Source organism: Cynoglossus semilaevis, chromosome 10, assembly GCF_000523025.1.
Source record: "Cynoglossus semilaevis isolate Cse_v1.0 chromosome 10, Cse_v1.0, whole genome shotgun sequence".
Taxonomy (NCBI): Eukaryota; Metazoa; Chordata; class Actinopteri; order Pleuronectiformes; family Cynoglossidae; genus Cynoglossus; species Cynoglossus semilaevis.
In genome coordinates this window covers 16,697,613-16,715,853 of record NC_024316.1, presented here as the reverse complement: position 1 = coordinate 16,715,853, position 18,241 = coordinate 16,697,613, and the positions used below count along the sequence as shown (strand labels likewise).

General features: G+C 43.3%; 1 protein-coding gene across 3 annotated transcripts in view; it reads left to right on the top strand.

The window, feature by feature from the left end:
- anks1aa (ankyrin repeat and sterile alpha motif domain containing 1Aa) overlaps positions 1-18,241 on the top strand; it is a 53,088-nt gene that overhangs the window by 13,876 nt on the left and 20,971 nt on the right. For all 3 annotated transcript variants that reach the window (XM_017036072.2, XM_025059548.1, XM_025059549.1), the window contains 10 exons: positions 7,107-7,403; positions 8,483-8,558; positions 8,646-8,747; positions 8,834-8,920; positions 9,020-9,189; positions 9,416-9,478; positions 10,070-10,208; positions 10,444-10,487; positions 11,651-11,744; positions 15,344-15,840. In XM_017036072.2, the coding sequence (XP_016891561.1) occupies positions 7,107-7,403; positions 8,483-8,558; positions 8,646-8,747; positions 8,834-8,920; positions 9,020-9,189; positions 9,416-9,478; positions 10,070-10,208; positions 10,444-10,487; positions 11,651-11,744; positions 15,344-15,840 (1,569 nt within the window). The remainder of the gene's footprint in view (positions 1-7,106; positions 7,404-8,482; positions 8,559-8,645; positions 8,748-8,833; positions 8,921-9,019; positions 9,190-9,415; positions 9,479-10,069; positions 10,209-10,443; positions 10,488-11,650; positions 11,745-15,343; positions 15,841-18,241) is intronic.

Sequence of the window (18,241 nt, the reverse complement as noted above, 5' to 3'; positions counted from 1 at the left end):
CGCGGCGTGACATGAAAGGTTTATGACGGGGGTTTAAAGGAGGGCTGGATTAAGGCGTCCATGTTGAGGCTGCCGCTGATAGTTGACCGGTTAATGACCGATCGACGGCTAAATTAGTTGATCATTTTTACAATTACAATTGAATTTGTTTTCTTTGCTACCCCTTTGAAAACAAAGTTGTTGTTTGGATATCATCAGTCAGCCATGTTGTTTTTAAAATCCTGATTCTCTAAATCTTGGATTAAAGATCTTAGAATATTTATGTTCAATATTTTAATCCAAATCAGGAAAAAACTTGCAACTTACACTGTTATAATTACCCTTAAACTTAGCACGTCCACTGCTAACACACAGTCTCGTAGGTTTGGGTGCTAGCTGTTAGCATTGTTGTTGGTTTGATTAGCGGTGAAGTCGATTGACTGTGAAGTGTTGCCTCATTAATTGTGGGAATTAATTACTAGTTTAAGGTTGCCTCATTAATTGTGGGAATTAATTATTAGTTTAAAGTTGTTAATTTTGGTATAAATGTCTCCCATGTTTGCAGTGACACACACGGCCCTACCTTTTGCTCATTCTTCCCCTTTGTATATAGGTCAGATGTCTGTCATGGCACATGTACCGTATGGTTGAGATCCTCCTATTCTGATGTGAAGGCACTCTGCATTTTGTATGAGTTAAAAAAAAAACACATGCCAGCACTTTACCCTGGATGGGCTGAATAATAATAAGAAGAGAGAAAGAAAAAAAAAACAAACTGGATGTTGTTGGTTTTTTCGTGTCACGCCTGGTGTTCGGTGTCTCAGGCTGTTGACGGAAGGAAATGTGTCTGACGACGGCAGCAGATGTCATTTCTCTGGACATGGTCAGGTTATTATCAAGTGGAGCAGAGTCTTCCTTCCCTCCTCGGGGCAGAGTGCTCACAGTCAGAGAACATGATTATTTATTCCTTCTCTGTGTCACTTCAGCTCTTCCCCAAACGACACATCCCACTGTCAGGGCGCCACCTTCTGCTCTCGGAGCGTTCCCTCCAAATACTGTGTCAGTTAATATTTGTGGTGTTTTGATGGTGACCTTTAGGGACTCTAACATTTTTAAACGGAATAATCTGGAATTCTCATTGTCTCATTACATTTTGCAAAGTGTGTTTTATTTTTTATTGAGTTTGGAGGGAATAGAGCTGCAGAGAAGAGATGAGATTTCTTGTAGATCGTCTTCAAATGTGCAGTTGTATTTATGAAGGGTTTCCCATTGAATTGAATGGACCATCAGTGGGTCCATCCATTAGCTGTACTGTCTGTTCTTCGAGGATTGCGTTCAGCTGAGTTGCTGCTCCGTCACCGACCACGTGGAGGAGAAAATGTATCTTTCCTGTAAAAGTCGGTTGGACAGAGAATTACAAGCTGTGGCAGGAAGCCAGTCGGTCATTTCATTACAGAACTCCACTTTTTTTTAACTGTGGTACGTGTGACAGAGTTCAAGGAAAATACTTAATTAAAGTCACACTGACAAACTGGGTATTAGGTCTAAAACCTAGAAGTGAGTTTTCCTTTAAACATGGACTGATCGCTATTAGTTGATTAAACGACTTACAAACCTTGAAGAAAATTCTAAATAAAAAAAAGTCTAAATAAAAAAAAAACAAGGTGACCTTTTTAAATATTTTTTTTAAAAAAATTTGCGAATTTTAGGAAGAGTAATGTTAGCATTGCAGGCTCAACGAGACACAGGGTTATAACAAGGGTTGTACGATAATATTGGCAATCCGATATTATCGGCCGATATTAGCTAAATTATGTAACATCGGTACAAATTGTAAGAACTGCTGCACACTAAAATGTGTCCTCTCCCTTTAACCCTAACGACTGTGTATATTGGTATCAATTGATATCGGAATCGGAAATTGAGTGTTTGGCCAATATCGGCAATATAGCAGAAAAAACAGAAAATGAACATGAGCTCCGTTGATCACAGTGGTTTTACAAATGAACAGATTTACAGTCGAAAATCCAACAGGGAAATGTATTTAGTACAGAAATAAAGAGTTTATCAAACCTCAGTACAGAAATAAAGAGTTTATCCAAACCCCCCATCTCTCTCTCTCCCTCCCCCTCTCTCTCTCTCTCTCTCTCTCTCGTGACATCTCTTGTCAGGATGTGAATCAAACTGGAGGGACTTCAGTTTGTGACAGTGGATGTGGATGTGCAGTGAGGATGGGCAGCCCTGTGGCATGCTAGCATGAACAGCTGCTCAGCAACCCCCCCCCCCCCCACAGAATGAGGATGATGTAATCACGGCCTCGCTCAGCTGCCAGCCATCATGTCACATGACCGAAGTCGCTAGTCAAACCCTGTTAGCATCTTCAAGTCCCAGCTTGTGAGCATTAGAACGTCCTGCCTTCACTCTGCTGCCGTGACACATTCAGTGGTGGGAAAAAAAACAACAACAACTCACACCAGATGTTGTTGATTAGAGTTGTATTTGTAGCCGACGTCAGCGAGGATCCTTATCTCTGTGTTGAAGGTGCACTGAGGTCACAGTAACAGTACAGTAACGGTACAGTAACAGTGCAGTGATGTCTGTGATGGTTGTAGGAGGAAGACGGGATTTTTTTTTAAAACGTGAATCTCATGTCGTACAGGAAGTCCTGGCTGTTCAGTAGCTAATCTTCACAGCTAGGCCTTTAGCCACTGCTAACATTTGTCCAGGAAGCCTCTAGTGAAGGCTCTGTGTGTGTGTGTGTGTGTGTGTGCACACATGCTTGTGTGATTGCTCATGCGGCCTGTGGTGTTGCAGTGGTGATAAGGCGGATGCTGGATTTTATATCTTGGAATTTGAACTGAATGTGACCTTCTTATGTAACAGTCTGGAAATGTGTTTCTATAATCGCAAAAAAATATTTAGGTGTGAGATTGTTGTTGTGTCGGTCACGTGTTCAGTCCTGTAGATCAGACCGTTTTTTTTTTTAAATATTTGTCTCTCTGAGTACTGAGTACGATCAACAATGAAATACAGTAGTTGACACAGTATTCATAAAAGGAGAACTAATACCTAACGAGATTGTTACCGTGTTTAGCAGACGGAGCGCCACACTGTGCAGAGACTTGTTATTCTAACTAAATCCTAACCCACACCTAGTCCGACACTAATTCTAATCCTTCTCCAAATGATATTTTTAAGCTTGAAATACCACAACACACAGTCGGTACCTTCAAAATACATTTAAAAGGACAAAGTGTACCAACACCAGTAGTCATTTTTTGGCTGCGAAGAGTGTTTAAAAACTTGTTGATCCAGTCAAGCGAACCAGAAATCAGATTCCGCCACATACCACTAGAGGGAGATGGGAGAATTTGCGATACCATACATTTTGACAACACACATTTTTTTAATTAGTTCTAGAAATTTTGTTTTTCTAACAGGTTGAACACGAGTTACAATAATGTACCACCCTGTCAGTAACACATTGACAGGGTGGTGGCAGCACTGAGGTAAAGACAATCAAGTCGGCTGTATTTGTAGTTTGTTGGGGGCTTTTTTCGACGTGACTAAATGTCCGATTAAATGAGGAAAATTGTCCTGTGCCTAAAAGTTTTCTCACCCCTGTACTGTAGTATTAATCTGGGGATGTAGTACTGAGCAGTATCTCAGATTCAAACCAACTTCAGGCCAACAGGAAGTAGTTTGACGAATACATACGTCACACCCACTGTGGTCTGTTGTTGTGTTGTCAAAAGTCAGAGTTCAAAGATGAGCTGTGTGCAGTAACACTCTTCACTCCACTGAGCCACCGCTCCGACAGCAACATTCCTCGTGTCAGTAGAGCTCTCTCTCTCTCTCTCTCTCTCTCAGAGCGACCTCCGTCCACGGAGCCGCTCGTTTCCAACACCCAGTGTTTGGTCAGACATGTTTGATATGATCTGATGTTCTCTGACACACGGCTGCAGAGCGCCGATGTGACGAGCGCTCGGCGTGGACGTGTCAAGACCAACACGCTCCACGTGTCAGTGGGTTGTGTGTATAAATAAACCCACGGTGGATTAGTACACACACACACACACACACACACACACACACACAGATCCAGGTCTGTCATACAGAAGGTTCTGGGTTCAACTCCACGTCAGTCCTCAGATTGTTTCCGGCGTGAATCGGTGCCATATCACGGTGTGGGCTCTGTCTGTGTCGACCTCTGGTGAAGGAACGAGCCAGAAGTAATTGATTTAATCTGATTCAGATGATTGAATCCAGATCTGCATGTGAGAGGAAGTGAGTCGTGACGATGTAACGCCGACATGAGTGTGTGTGTCTGCTGATGTCATCGTCACGATTACAGTAAATCCCAGTGAGAAAGTTTTAATCAAATCATCGTCAAGCACCAGATGCTCGTCGCTGTGTCAGATGAACGAACGGAAACGTTCTTCTGTGTCGCCTCACGTTTGTACAAATTAGGAAAAAAAATTAATTGCAAAAACAGGAATCTGCTTCTTTCAACTCAGCTGCATATTACTGGACCAGTACAATCATAACATAATTAACTATAAACAACAATAAGTCCAGGTTTTTCCCCTTTGTTTTCATGCAAAGAAGTACAAGTAGATTCAATATTTTTTTTAATTATTATTTAATGAAATATAATTTTACAAAAAAATGTCCTGAACATGGTGTTTGTTTGTTTTTTTTATAATTTTTAAAATGTGTCAAGCGGGCCGGATTTCACACCCTAGCGGGCCGGATTTGGCCCACGGACCGCATGTTTGACACCCCTGCTGTAACTGACCGACTGTTCAGTCATGGCTGTGTCTTTCATCTGTTATTTTTACGTATCCTATCGCCAAATTCTTGCGTGTTAAACGTGTTAAAAATCCTTCATTTCATCTAATTAATTATAAAAAAAATGAATGATTGCAGTGATTGTACGTCTGTGACAGAACCGTGAATAATAAATGGCTACTGTAATAATAATTCTTAGAGTCGGGCGACAGATTTCTGCTCATACAGTCGTCAGAGACTAACAACGATTCTCCTAATTGACTGGAGCTCGTTAGAGCACACTGTTTAGCATTTTCTCTCCCAGCATGCACTTGGTCCTTTGACAGGCAGATGTCCTTTTTGTTTCCCTAAGCTCCCTCTCTCTCCCCCTCTCTCCCTCCTCTCCTCTCTCTCTGCTGGAGCAGAAACCTGCTTTTCAAGTATTCTCTCTCTCACTTAAAAAAAACAAACCTCTCCTTCTTCTTGTCATCCTGGAGGAGATGTGCTCTCTGACTCCATCTGGTGCCCGCTCGGTGCAGGCCGTGTGAAAGGGGTCAACTCACACCTGTCTGAAACTGCCCCGTGGGCCCGTTCACACGTTGGTCTGCTGCCCCGTGTGGCACAGCTGGTGTGTTTTAGTAGGAGTTGCCCAGCCTGGCATTGTGCATGTAGATGTTGGGGGAGAGAAGGGGGCGGGTGGGGGGGGTGTGAAGTCTGCTCTTTGAAGGTGTTCCAATAAGTCTGGAATGACTGACTCTCAGAGCATGTGCTTCCACAATGGACGACATTTTTCTGCCACGCCCACCTACACACACGGCTCAGACAGATGGAGCCGCCGGAACACACACACACACACACACTCACAGAAATGTTCCGCCATCGCACCTGGATGGCGGCGGCGGTTTTTCACTGTGATTACGGTGTGTGTGAACGACTGAACAGTGTTTCAGGATTTTCTCAGTCTTTATCTTCTTTGTTACTTTCATGATTTCTGAGACTATAGCCATGCCATCATCTCAGTGCAGCTCCTGACTAGCTGGGTCTGCCCCCTGCTGGCTGTTTAAAGCACAGCCCCTCCACAGTCAGGTCTGTTAAGACATTGATTGATCCCATTACTCCGTGTGAGTCGTTAAATCTAATAGTTAGCACTTAGTGAGTTTAGGTTTTTAATTACTGCACTTCCATTGGCTGCACTTGCCTGAGTGTTACATGTGTTTGCCCTACATGGTAGTATGAAAGGATGACATCACTACCACCCTTGTCCTGAGTTGAAGTGTTATCACACACAGCCGATGATTTCCTGTTTCTCGGTTGATTCAGTCACTACTTTGTCTTTATGATATATATATATATATATATTATTATATAAATGATAAATCTACTAGTTGTGACTGATACCACTGAGTTAAAGACTTAAGTGTTGTTGTATTTTAAAATAGGATGCAAAAAAATATTGACCAAAATGTAGTGTAATTTATTAATGTGATTTTCTTTTTTAATATTCTACTTATCCCCCAAAGGAAATAACTTCTGTGCCTTTAACCCATCTTGGAAACACCTCATTTATTACTACCTGACACACAGCGAAGTGGGCTGCATGTTTTAGTGCACCCTGGGAAAGTGTTTCTGGTGCTCAACATACCACGGTGTTGCCTGAACCAGATGTCAAACGGACAATCCTCCAATCACAGGCACAGGCTTTTATCACACATTAACACAATATATTGTATTATTGTCATTATTATTAAAATCAATCACTGGCTCTGACAAACTGTGGGTCACAGGAGGGATGGGGTGTCGAAAAGTAGTGGCCTGAGACTGTGGACATCAAACATCTCAACCAATGAGAGTTTTAGTGGTGGGATTATTGCTGTAGCTCTCACGGGAACTGGAACAGAAAAGAACCTGACTTCGATTATTGGCTGAAATTGCAGTTTAAAGGTTGACTTTGATGAAGTTCTCCGCCTCTGTTGGTGTCATGGTTGGTGTCATGGTTGGTGTTTTGTGCTGGTGGTTTGTCATTAACAAACTCATGGTTTGGACTGACTCTTACACTAATGTACCAGGAGTCTCTCTTGTCGTTATTTTATATCTTAATACCTCAGATCTGCTGCTTCCCCTCTCGACTCTTGGCGACTCCGCCCACTTTCTTCTGCCTTGGTGTTGGTGTTGAACTGTTTTTTCTGCCACATCCATCACCTGTCCTCATTAGTTCATGCATGTGCTCAATGAGTCCAGTCAGAACTCTGGTCTGGTTCTACCCTGAGATCTCTGCCGTTCTCGTCTCTTCTCCTTAGTCTGAATCGTCTCCGTTTACATGTTTTTTCCTCTCACTTTGTGTTCTTGCCCCCACGCAGAACAATGACAACGAGACCCCGCTCCACTGTGCTGCCCAGTATGGCCACATCGAGGTGGTGCAGCTCCTGCTGGAGGAGCTGACAGACCCCACCATGAGGAACAACAAGTTCGAGACCCCGCTGGACTTAGCGGCGCTCTACGGCCGTCTGGAGGTGGTGAAGCTGCTCCTCAGCGCTCACCCCAACCTGCTAAGCTGTAACACCAAGACACACACGCCTCTGCATCTGGCCTCTAGGAACGGACACCTGTCCGTGGTGGAGGTGCTGCTGGACGCTGGCATGGACATCAACTACGAGGTGTGTGTGTGTGTGTGTGTGTCTGTAGACCAGACTGAAAGTGTTTCTTAATGTTCTGTAATAGCGGAAGTCATCAGTCAACCTGATATAGCCTCGATGCCGTTTCTCTGACTACTTCCCACTTAAGCGGTGAAGTTAAATAAAACACTCAGGAGGTGCCGCGGTGTCTGCCCCCCCCCGGGGGCAGTGAGGGTTAGTTTTGCCTCTCGCTGCCCTGTGGTTTTAACACTTCATCAAACTGTGTCTTCCATCTGACTGGAGATTCTCTCTTCTCTTCACGTTGTCCTAATTTCCTTTAACCAAGGATGGAGTCTCTGTCCTTCATGTCCTGCAGTTTTAAATTAGTTTGGCCCCTTGAACTGGAAAATGACTTTTTTTTGGATCCCTAGACGACAAGAGTTTACTCAGGGAGAGAGGCTAGGTGGGGCGTCTAAATGTTCTGAAGCTAAGGTGTGCCATGAAAAAAAAAGGATTATTATGTCCTGTAATTTGAATTGGGCTCTGTGTAAACATATTAGCCACCTATTGCTACTAAGAATGTACTCATTTTCGTTATGTTTTTTATTATTTCTCTGACTAGGGGGAAAAAAAAACAGCATATAAATCTATTTTAGTACTGCAACTAGCTACAGAGACTAAATAATTGTCAGGCGAGGTTGTATATTTAGTAGTGTAGCCACATTTTGTGGCAGTGCAGAAATTAGCATTAGCCGCTTGCTAACTTCCTCCTGTCTTTTTCAAGAAACTGTAGAAGTAGCATATGCTATCCTGGCTAACAAGGGCACATTCAAACATGTAGTTCATCTAGTTGCCTGTCTTCATTTAGTATGTGTATTTCAGCTGTTATATATATTTTTTCTTTGCTATTTTTCTTTTTTAGCTGCTATCATAAAATGGCTAACAAGCTGAAAGGCATGTTACAGAGTTGACTGGGGAAACTAAGACTAATACTGGTTAAGCAAAGTCTGACTCCTTTGAATTAGCACTAACCACAAACTTATTTTTGTTCATTTCTGTTTTTTTCTCCATCCATTTCTAACACTGGATGTTTTTTGTTTCTGTTTCCTCATTTTGCTCAGACGGAGAAGGGCAGCGCCCTCCACGAGGCGGCTCTGTACGGCAAGACGGACGTGGTGCAGAAACTTCTCAGTGCAGGTCAGACACTAACATTAGAATTAGTTCCTCTACAGAGGATTTTTATAGGTTGACCAATCAGAACACATGCCTGTTGCTCCTCGCTAGGTATCGACGTGAACATCCTTGACAAGAAGGGCTTGGCGGCGCTGGACACCGTCAAGGACATGCCTTCCCAGAAGAGCCGAGAAATAGCCGCTCTCATCCTAGGTGATCAATGTAGCGATAACAAGCTGGAGTGTAAATGTTTTTGTTTTTTGGTGATCATGATACAATTTCCTGTTTTGACATTGTAGGTCACATGACTGGAAAACCTCCTGACATCGACCTCCCTCCTCCACCAGTCCCCCCACCTCAGGAGAGTCCCAGTCCAAGGAAGAAAGGTAAGTCAGGGTGGTGTTAGCGCCATCATTCAGTGCTCTGAGGTATCAACAGCAGACTGTTAAACCATGTATGTATTTCTGTTTGTTTTTGTGTTAAAGGTGATATGGAGAAAGTGAGTGAGTTGATCTCGGGGCTGGCCCCGGGGCCCGAGGAGGAGAGTCCTTACGAGGCTCTGTTTGAAGCCACATCCTGTCATTCCCTGGACAGCCTCACGAGCTGCAGGTCCTCCGACCGAGACTCTGGACGGCCGGACAGTGAAGCTGGCAAGGTCAGTGGGAGTTTTAATGGAGCTCACAGTCACACTGCACAGAACGAAGAAACAAAGAACTGCAGGGTTTTATGAGGAGTAAAAATGCAAAACGGCCAGTAGAGGGAGATAGAGATTCTTTCAGCATTGAGCTTCTGTGGTACACAGTGAAGTTTGCGTTGCATTTTTTTTCCCACTGACCTCACATTTATTACCACTTATGGCATATTATTTATGTTCTTTATAGAGAGATCGTTACATCCACCCGTCTTATCCTGGTGCTGGTCATGAAGAAGAGGTCAGCTCAGAGGTGAGGAGTCTGGGATTAAGGATATTGTCCAGCTCAGAGGTGAGGAGTCTGGGATTATTATATTTAGGATATTGTGGCGCCACAGCTTTAGTTCCTCTAGTGACGCAACCCAGTCTTGGATTGAGGACTATGTGGAATTGAACCCCAGAACCTTCTGTGTGTCAGATAGGAACTCTACCATGTTGCTACTCGAGATCCAGGTTTTACCAACAATGAAATGAAAATAATTTTATAACCGATCTGAACCTTTACAGTTACTGCATACTCTAGTATTATGCAAGTATTCTCATATTTTTTTAAGTAGAAAAGCACAAAACTGTAGTAATCTGTTGAGAATATCCTGTCAATAAACTTCCCGTCATGAGGGGGCGCCACAGCTTTAGTTCCTCTAGTGACACAACCCAGTCTTGAATTGAGGACTATGTGGAATTGAATATAACCGATCTGAACAGTGATCATTTATACAGTTTATTATTCAGTTTTTCAGAACTCCAATTTGAGTCAGATACAAATCCTTTTCACTTTCCTCAATCCTCACACCCTCCCGCCCCCCTCCCCTCTCATCTGTTCTGCTTAAACATCTTTCTTCAGGCCCTGTTCACCAACAGCAGTATTGATGAAAGAGTTGAACCAGTGGAGGAGGAGGAGGAGGAAGACCACACGTACGAGCTGCTGCTGACGGCACAGACCAAAGTCCCTTCACTCAAACAGGACTTCCAGTCCAATAAAGGCAAGTATTAGTACTGTGACTGTAAAGAGTAACTAGTATTGGTCCATTATGTCTTTATAATATAATAAATATAATATTATAAAAATGTTTCAAAGGTAAATATAGATATTAATATATGATTGATTGATTGAAGTGTTTATTTTGAAATTATTATTATTTAATTATTTATTTATTATTAATTAAATCATTAAATTCTATGCTCTGTCCTGACTGTCATGTGCTCTGTTTATCGTAGATGAGAAAACCACTTTCCAGTCTTCCAACAGTGTCCTACCTCAGGTATGAACCATATTTTTGGATTGATTTAATGCCTTACACCAAAAAAAAATCACTGACTTGATCCATAGAAGTAAGTGATGTTCCTTCTCTACTGGATCTAAATTTAACCCTTGTGGATCAAGTGACCCAACTATATTTGTATATATCTCTTTTTTTTAAAAAACTAGTTCGTGGTACATTTGTTTACATTTCAGTAAAATCTCAATGTTTCATAATTATTTTAGTTTGGCACAATATTATCTATTATTGTCAACATTTTTTATATAAGTATATACATATATTTTGTTGTATATTTATGCTTAAATAAGAGACAGTGTGCACAAAGAATTTGAGTTGTTGACAACGTCTCTTCATGTCATGTCAGGCAGCAAAAAACAATAAAAAAAAGTTAATAATAATGTTACTGCCACAGGCCGTACACTGCTTTGATTCAGACACTGAAACAGTGTTAGCTGTTTAAACATTCTCATTCTAACGTACACATCTGTGTCTTCACTGCTTTGAAGTTTCTGTTTCCTCCGTCTTCGTCCGCCCTTTGAAGTTCACTCCACCACCAAACTCCGCAGAACGAGCTTTTTGTTTTTTCAGGCGCAGAGCAGAAAAATCACATCTTAAAAATTCCACATTCTGTGTACAAACACGACCACATGGTCAGAGCGGGGCTGTGGAGTGAAGACGATTGGCTCTTCACAGTCAGGGACGCAGCCATTTGTCAGGCACCGTCTGCCCTAAAACAAGCCCCCATAACTGCACGTCTCCTGTTTAATGGCCTCTCCTATCTTATTTTATTGCCTTTTCATTTTCATCACACACTCGGTGGATTTTATTACCGCCACCCACCTGCTGCCCACCACAGTATCAGCCCAAGGCCTGACTGTGATGGGATTAGCTTTGCTCTTCAGATACTTAATCATAATGAATGAATGAGCAGCCTTCTGTTGTCTTTGCTCTGGCTGTCAGAGCCGAGCCACATAATGGCCAGTGGAGGCAGAACTGCCAACATCGCTGTAGTGCAGAAAATCAATAGCAAAGCATCTTGGTCCGATGTTGGAACAGCTACGTTTTTAGTGGATTATTAATTGGCTGATGTGACGGTCTTAATGTTTTTTGAATATCAAGCTGTCTGACTGATCTCTTTTTTTCTTATTTGTGTCCCATGACAGCGTAAACCCCCCTCCCCACGTGACCTCACGACTCCAAGTAAGAAAAAGGAGACGCTGCAGCCTCCCGGAGGAGCGGGAGCACGGCCGACAGGAGGTGAGTATGAGCTCACAGAAAGGCGGGGTCGAGGGCGGAGGTCAATGGAGCGAACATGCTAGACCTGAAAAGTCACTGCATGACAGTGAAATAGCTGCAGTGAATTAGCGGTGCCAGGGAATGCATGGTTGGCATTCGCTGGCAACTGAGAGGAATTTGGCTCTGGGAGAAAAGGCTGAATGACGGGAGCTGGCGAGTGAGCGAGGCTCATTTCACAGTCGATATAAACTGGAACTGTTTATCGGAATGTGAGCCTGACATATTCTGTATCTGCTGTAGAATGGTTGGATTCAGGGGGATGTCGTCCGCGTAATAGTTTGCTTGTTTTTGGTCTGTTTTTGGTCTAAAACTGACATCCAGTTACTTTTTTCTCTATACTTGATGATTCCCCTCTTTAAAATTGTTCAATTTTGAGGTTTAACAACTTCAAGACAAGAAAAAGACAAATACATTGTAAGACAGCTAAACACTTGACAAAGACATCATGAAATCTGGAGACGTGTCAGAACATACTTTAGTGAAACTTTTCCACCTAAAAAGTATCATTTTTATAAATTAACTGACTAATGTAATTATATTATTTAATTATAAATATATATTTATTTATTTATATAAGTGTAAAGTGTAATTTTTTTCTAGATATAAAGTATCTTTACCTTGGATTTTCGTGGTGTCGTCAGGTAATAGCAGCATCTACAACAGCCAACATTTCAGTGTGTGAACTGAACAGTGATGTTCTGTTTGTAAATGTCGTATCTCAGTAACTCTCTGAACGACTCTTTAATGATCTGCGAGATTCCAACTCCACTCGAGCCACTCGTGTTGTTCTGCAGCTACGTTAGCTAGCATAGTTTTCTCTCTTAAACTCCAACAACACTGCCACAGTTTGGGCCGCGTTTGTGTCTCACACACCTGTTCCCTAGTTGCTCTGAGGCGTGCATAGCGTTGCCTTCAGGGACTGGACCTCAGTGCACTCTTATGGCAGTTGGAGGTTATGTGCGCGGTCAGGGATATCAGCACATTTTATCATGTGTTACGAACCCCTGATGTCAGCAGAGCTGTGTTGTTTCCCCTAAAGACTTCTCGCCTCTCTTTAGTGTTTTATGCATTTTTCCAGGTGATGTTCTTTACGGCCAGTATCTTCTTCTCCAGTTCTCTGCTGACGATCGTAAAAAGGGAAATCTGGACACAGTGAAATCTATTCCTCCTTATGTTTTTGTATTATTCTCTCTTTGAGTCAGGAGTAAATTTCGGTGTCATTCAATCTTGTCAGCGTACAGCTCTGGAGGTGTCTTGCAGCTTTAGTTCTCTGTCATGCCACAGAATCCCCCCGTTGCCTCCCCCGGTGGGTTGGTTGCCTTAAAAAAATGTGCTCTTGTTTGCATTGCTCGTTTCAAACTGCATCGCAATGGCGGAATTGAAACAGCTGGACGAGGAGGCGATGAGGAGAGGAGAGGAGAGGAGCACCTGCTCGCCAACATTATTCTTAGCACAAGTCAAAACATTAGCTTCAACCCCCCCCCATACCCTCCACCCCTCACCCCCAACACCACCCTTTGGGATGGCACTGCTATTACTATTCACAGAACAACTCACTCAAAGCTCCTCCGTTTTTGAGGATTAAAACCATAAAGAAAATCCTTCTCTAGGAGCGTTTAAAAACATGAAATTATAGGGATTAAATATTTGAAAGGATTGTCCGCCCAAAAGTCACACAAGAGATAGTGGTATTTCAAATAAAACCAAATCTATTTGACTTGGAGTTGAGGTGTTGGGGTGACAGACGGCAGCGTCACCGCAGCAGCTGTGAAACAAACATGACTTCATCAGTTGGATATGACTCTTTTTTTTTGTTTTCTTTTTCTTTTATTGCAAAATAAATTCTCAACTTGAGCCTGCGGTGACCTCAGTCATTATGTCATGTTGTGTTTTTATGTTTCCCACAACAGTGGAGTCTTAGCAGTGAGTGTTGCAGTGCATCTGGGTAAAGGGTTAACACACACACACAGTGTGAGATTGTTGGAGCCACAGAGATGTGCTCATTGGGCGTTCACGCTCCCTAGCTGCCAAAGTGAGGGTGGGTGTTTGGCCGTGTTCCTGACATATGTGCACAGTACACTCACTCACCCCTTATTACCAACACCCACACACTCGTCCTCCGTGTTTAAGTCTTGTGCGAATGGCCTTTTGGTGAAGAGAGAGTTTTCTGTACGCGTCAGTCAGATGAGCGCCTCCAGCCCTGAACACCTCGTCCATTTACGGCCAGATTACTGATGGTGTCAGCGGGTGAAGAGATGCCGCCGGTGAAACAACAACAACAACAACGATGTGTTTATGTAGAAGTGTTCCTGTGAAGGACACACAAAGTGCTGCAAGTGGTCACTGCACTCCCTGTGATGTGACTGCCCCAGATTCTCTGTCACCAAACACCCTGACCCCGTCACCCTGCTGGAGACATGTCCACACAAATACTGTAGACACACACACACACACGTTTTTGTGTCCTGTGAGCACTTTACATAGACATAATGTATACTGTAGTGCCTGGCATCACATCCTTATCCTTATCCCAGCTCTAATTTGACGTTAATTCTAATCATAAATCGGGGGGAAAAAAATTGGAACTCAAAATCCCTCTCACTCATTAAGGACCTGCAAAAATGTCCCCAGAAGTCAAAGCGTCCCCCCCAAAAAATGATGGCACGTCCCCACAAGTATAGCTACACGGGAACATGCACACACGCACACTCCCGCTCCATGTGTCACACGGGCTAATTATCGGTAGTCTGACTGCAGGAGGACGGGGTGATTCAAATTTCCATTCCTGAACCACCATTAGACTCTGGAATTAGAAGCCAGAAAACACAGAAGCCTGGTGGTCACGGAGCAGACAACAGGCAGCGTCGCTTCACTGCGGGGCTCAGCACAGGCAGCTGTTTGTTCACTGTCGAGCCGCGGTTGATTTGATTGTGGGGAAAGAAGCTTAGGTGGCAGTAATTCCTCCCGGAGGCGGAGGAGGGGAAATATAACAGTTTTTAATTGAACTTGTTTTGTTTCTCATTAAGGAGTTGTTTTGGTGGAAGAAGCCACTCGCTGTAAGTACAGTACAAGTTTGTGCGACACTCGTGCCGTGTTCATCGTACTTTGTGTGTTCTAATGACTGTATGTGAGTTGTTTTTTCCCCCCCGTGTCTCCTGGGAGGGCTGAGGGTGTTGTGTCATTTTGTGTTGACAAACCTCAGGGATCAGCGCGTCTACGAAGAGAGTTAAGTCACAACGATGACCAGTCGTAACTCCCTGTTACAAAACACAGGCAGACAGGCACCAGCTGATCGCCGTCAGGCGGCTGCAAGCTGAGTTAGGAATTCTGTTATTAATCCAGCCAGCATACGCCTTCTCCTTGCTCCATCTCTTCTCTCTTTTTTTCCCTCCGTCAGTCCTGGTAGGAAACAATTACAGATCTGTTTCGGGGGCTCGTGTGGGCGGCTTCTTATTAGCTGTGCTCTGAGGATCTACCCCTCAGTTTGAAGACCATTCTCCTGCCTGGAACTACTGTCTTTCCTTCTACTGACTTTGGTCATTCCCTTTCTCTTGTTCCAGATAACTGTGTGACCAACCAGGATCAGGGAGCAGGTGTCCCGGAGCAGTTCACTGGCCTCCTTCACGGATCTTCTCCTGTCATCGACGGCCACGAGGAGCCCTTCAGGCTTCCAGGTGTTCATCCACCAACCCAGAGCCCACAAGAAACGAGGAAACCCACCAAGGGGAAAGAGCCAGTAGCCGCGGCTTCAACGCCACAACCGAGTCGCCCAAGTATGGCCGCCATTCTGACGGACTGCGACCCAAAAGCCATTTATGCCACTGTGAACAAAGAGCACAAGGACTCAGGTGCGGGAATAGGGTCAGCCGTTCGGACGCGCCCTCCTGGGGACCTAAAACTGGCACGCAGCCTCTCCAAGTCCGACTCAGACCTGCTGGTGTCACCTCCCAGTGAGGATGAAGCAGGACTAGGGAATCGAAGCGAGTCTGTATCCAACTGTAGCACTGGGAAAAAAAGGCTCGAGAAATCGCCTTCGTTTACTTCAGAGTGGGACGAGGTAAGTGTTGACACTCGTCGTATCTGTTTTTTTGTGTCTCTAAGTCTTAATAATACTAAACATATGTATATATATCAAAATATATATATACATATATAAATATATATTTGTGAAACATGTATATATTTTGAAAATAATTGCATAACAATTGCATTGTCAATTGGTTAAAAGACATTACCAAAATAATTGCTTAATTGTCAATCAGTTAAAAGACATTACCTTGGCTCAACACATTACAAATTAGATTTTTTTTTTTGCCAGATATAATGAATGTGATGATGTACTTGACGTGTAAAATAGAACATTTTTTTTACCACAAAGGTCTTTTGTTGGACTTTGAGCTGCTTATGATAATGTGGCTGCCATAAGATGCTAATTCAGCGCTGCAGCATTAATGAGGAAGTCAAACTCTCGACTTCTTCTCAGACCTCTGTCCTGCTGTCAACACATGCTCCACCTGTTGTCTCGTGAGGGGACACTGTGCAACGTGATATTGTCCTCCTCTGGAGAACAGAACCGTTCAACGTGCACAACGACAACGAGGAAAGATTTATTTGTTGTGGACGAGGTTTTCTGCAACGTCACAACTGTTACAGATACATACGTCCAACTCTCCTGGAAGCTCAGCTCCTTAGAACACGTACTTGAAATGAAGTGGAGGAGAGTGTTCTTTTAACTGTGCCAGAACCAGAACAACAGCATTTGGGAATGTTTTATTCAAATGAAATGTCGGAAAGTCAAAGGTCGGGTTGATCGACTGGATCTGACCTTTTAGGCTAGTTGTCTCGAAACACCGTTGTTCGATAAGTGTGTTCTGAGAAAGAACTGCGTCCTAGAAGTTCTGTCCCTCCTACCATTGACTTACCACTGCAGGGTCTTTCTTTAGAGAACATAGAGGTCAGGATCAGGGCAGGACGACCCCGTTGGTCATTTTCACGGACAGACCCCTTTATTGGGGACTTTTTGGTTCGGTCGGGAGAAGTATTTTTCGTGAAGTCTCCCTCTCATTTATATCTTTTACTTCTTATCTCTGCAGATTTATGGGGTGTGTTTTCATTTGAAGTTTTTAATGCAGTTTCACTTGACTGTACTTTTACTCAACGTTCGTGCCACAGACTGAACCAAATGACTCGGCAGTCATCCTTCAGTCAGCTGCAGAGGTCTTTGAGTTTCATTCACTCGTGACGGCAAATTAACTCCGGTGTTTGTTTTATCTGGAAATAGAACTCAGATGGAGAGCTCGTATGCTAACCCTCATGTGGAGCATAGTCGGAGTTGAAAACACTTGTCTAGAATGTCACGTTCCACCTTGACAGAATGACACGTTTATTCCTGCAAGTCTTCAAGTCGGAGAGTTTATATCAGAGGATAATTTAAGAACGTTTTTCCTTTGATCTGCCGCAGGATTGCCAGACATCTGCAAACTCCTCTGCATAACTTCAGCTCATATTTTATATCTGAGTCTGCCAAAGGAACATTAACTAAAAATAAACTTTATGTTTGTCAGTAATTGCCACGTGGTGCATGACTAAGCAAAACCTGAACTTCAGAGGAGTAGATGTTCCCTAGACCTTTGTAGTTCAGGTATCTGAAAGATAAGTTCAAGGATTTTCGGTGTGCGCGTTTACGTCACAACTTCCACCATCTTCTTTGTGTATGGTAAACAAATGTTAGGTGCATTACTGCCCCCTACAGGGCTGGAGTGTGTGTAATATTTTTACCAGTTTTCCAGAAATTGGGAGAATGGGCGAAAAAAGTCATTAATGATTCAGAGCTTGACCAATCCTGAAGCTGTATTACAGCAACATCATTTTTCTTTGTCTTCTGTTTTTTTAAAGTTTCACTGTAGAGTCTAATCTTCCTGTTTAATGCACACCTTGCTCCCTCGGACTGAACCTGAGGGATTTAGCCTCTAAAAGCCTGACCGTGTTTAGGCAGCCGTGACATTACAGTTTTTATTATTACCTCCCCCGTTGCCCTCAACAGCCGGGTAAAAACCCTGAAGCCGTTGTTGTCGTTCCCTGCTGCTTCTATACACACAGGTTGACTGAACTGAACATTGATTTGTTTGTAAAAGAGAGTTAAAATTTAGAGAGTGCCAACCATTTGTTGTGTGCGCTGTAGAAGCCAGTGTGTGAACGGCTGTAGGTTCATGAACGTCCAGGACTCTGTTTGAATCTAAAATTAGTCTTCAGGCTGAGAGAAAGTGCTTTAATTATTCAGTCAACTCACAGAAGAGCATCGTACATACTTACTCACTCACTCTGTTAGCCACAAAGTGTCTTCTGGGCTCATAGCAACAAACAGGCCGACGAAGACCAACTCTTAAATACAGCTGTAGAATGAAATGTGAACCAATGAGGTGCCTAGTTGACTGGTTGATCTTTAACATTGGGTTAAA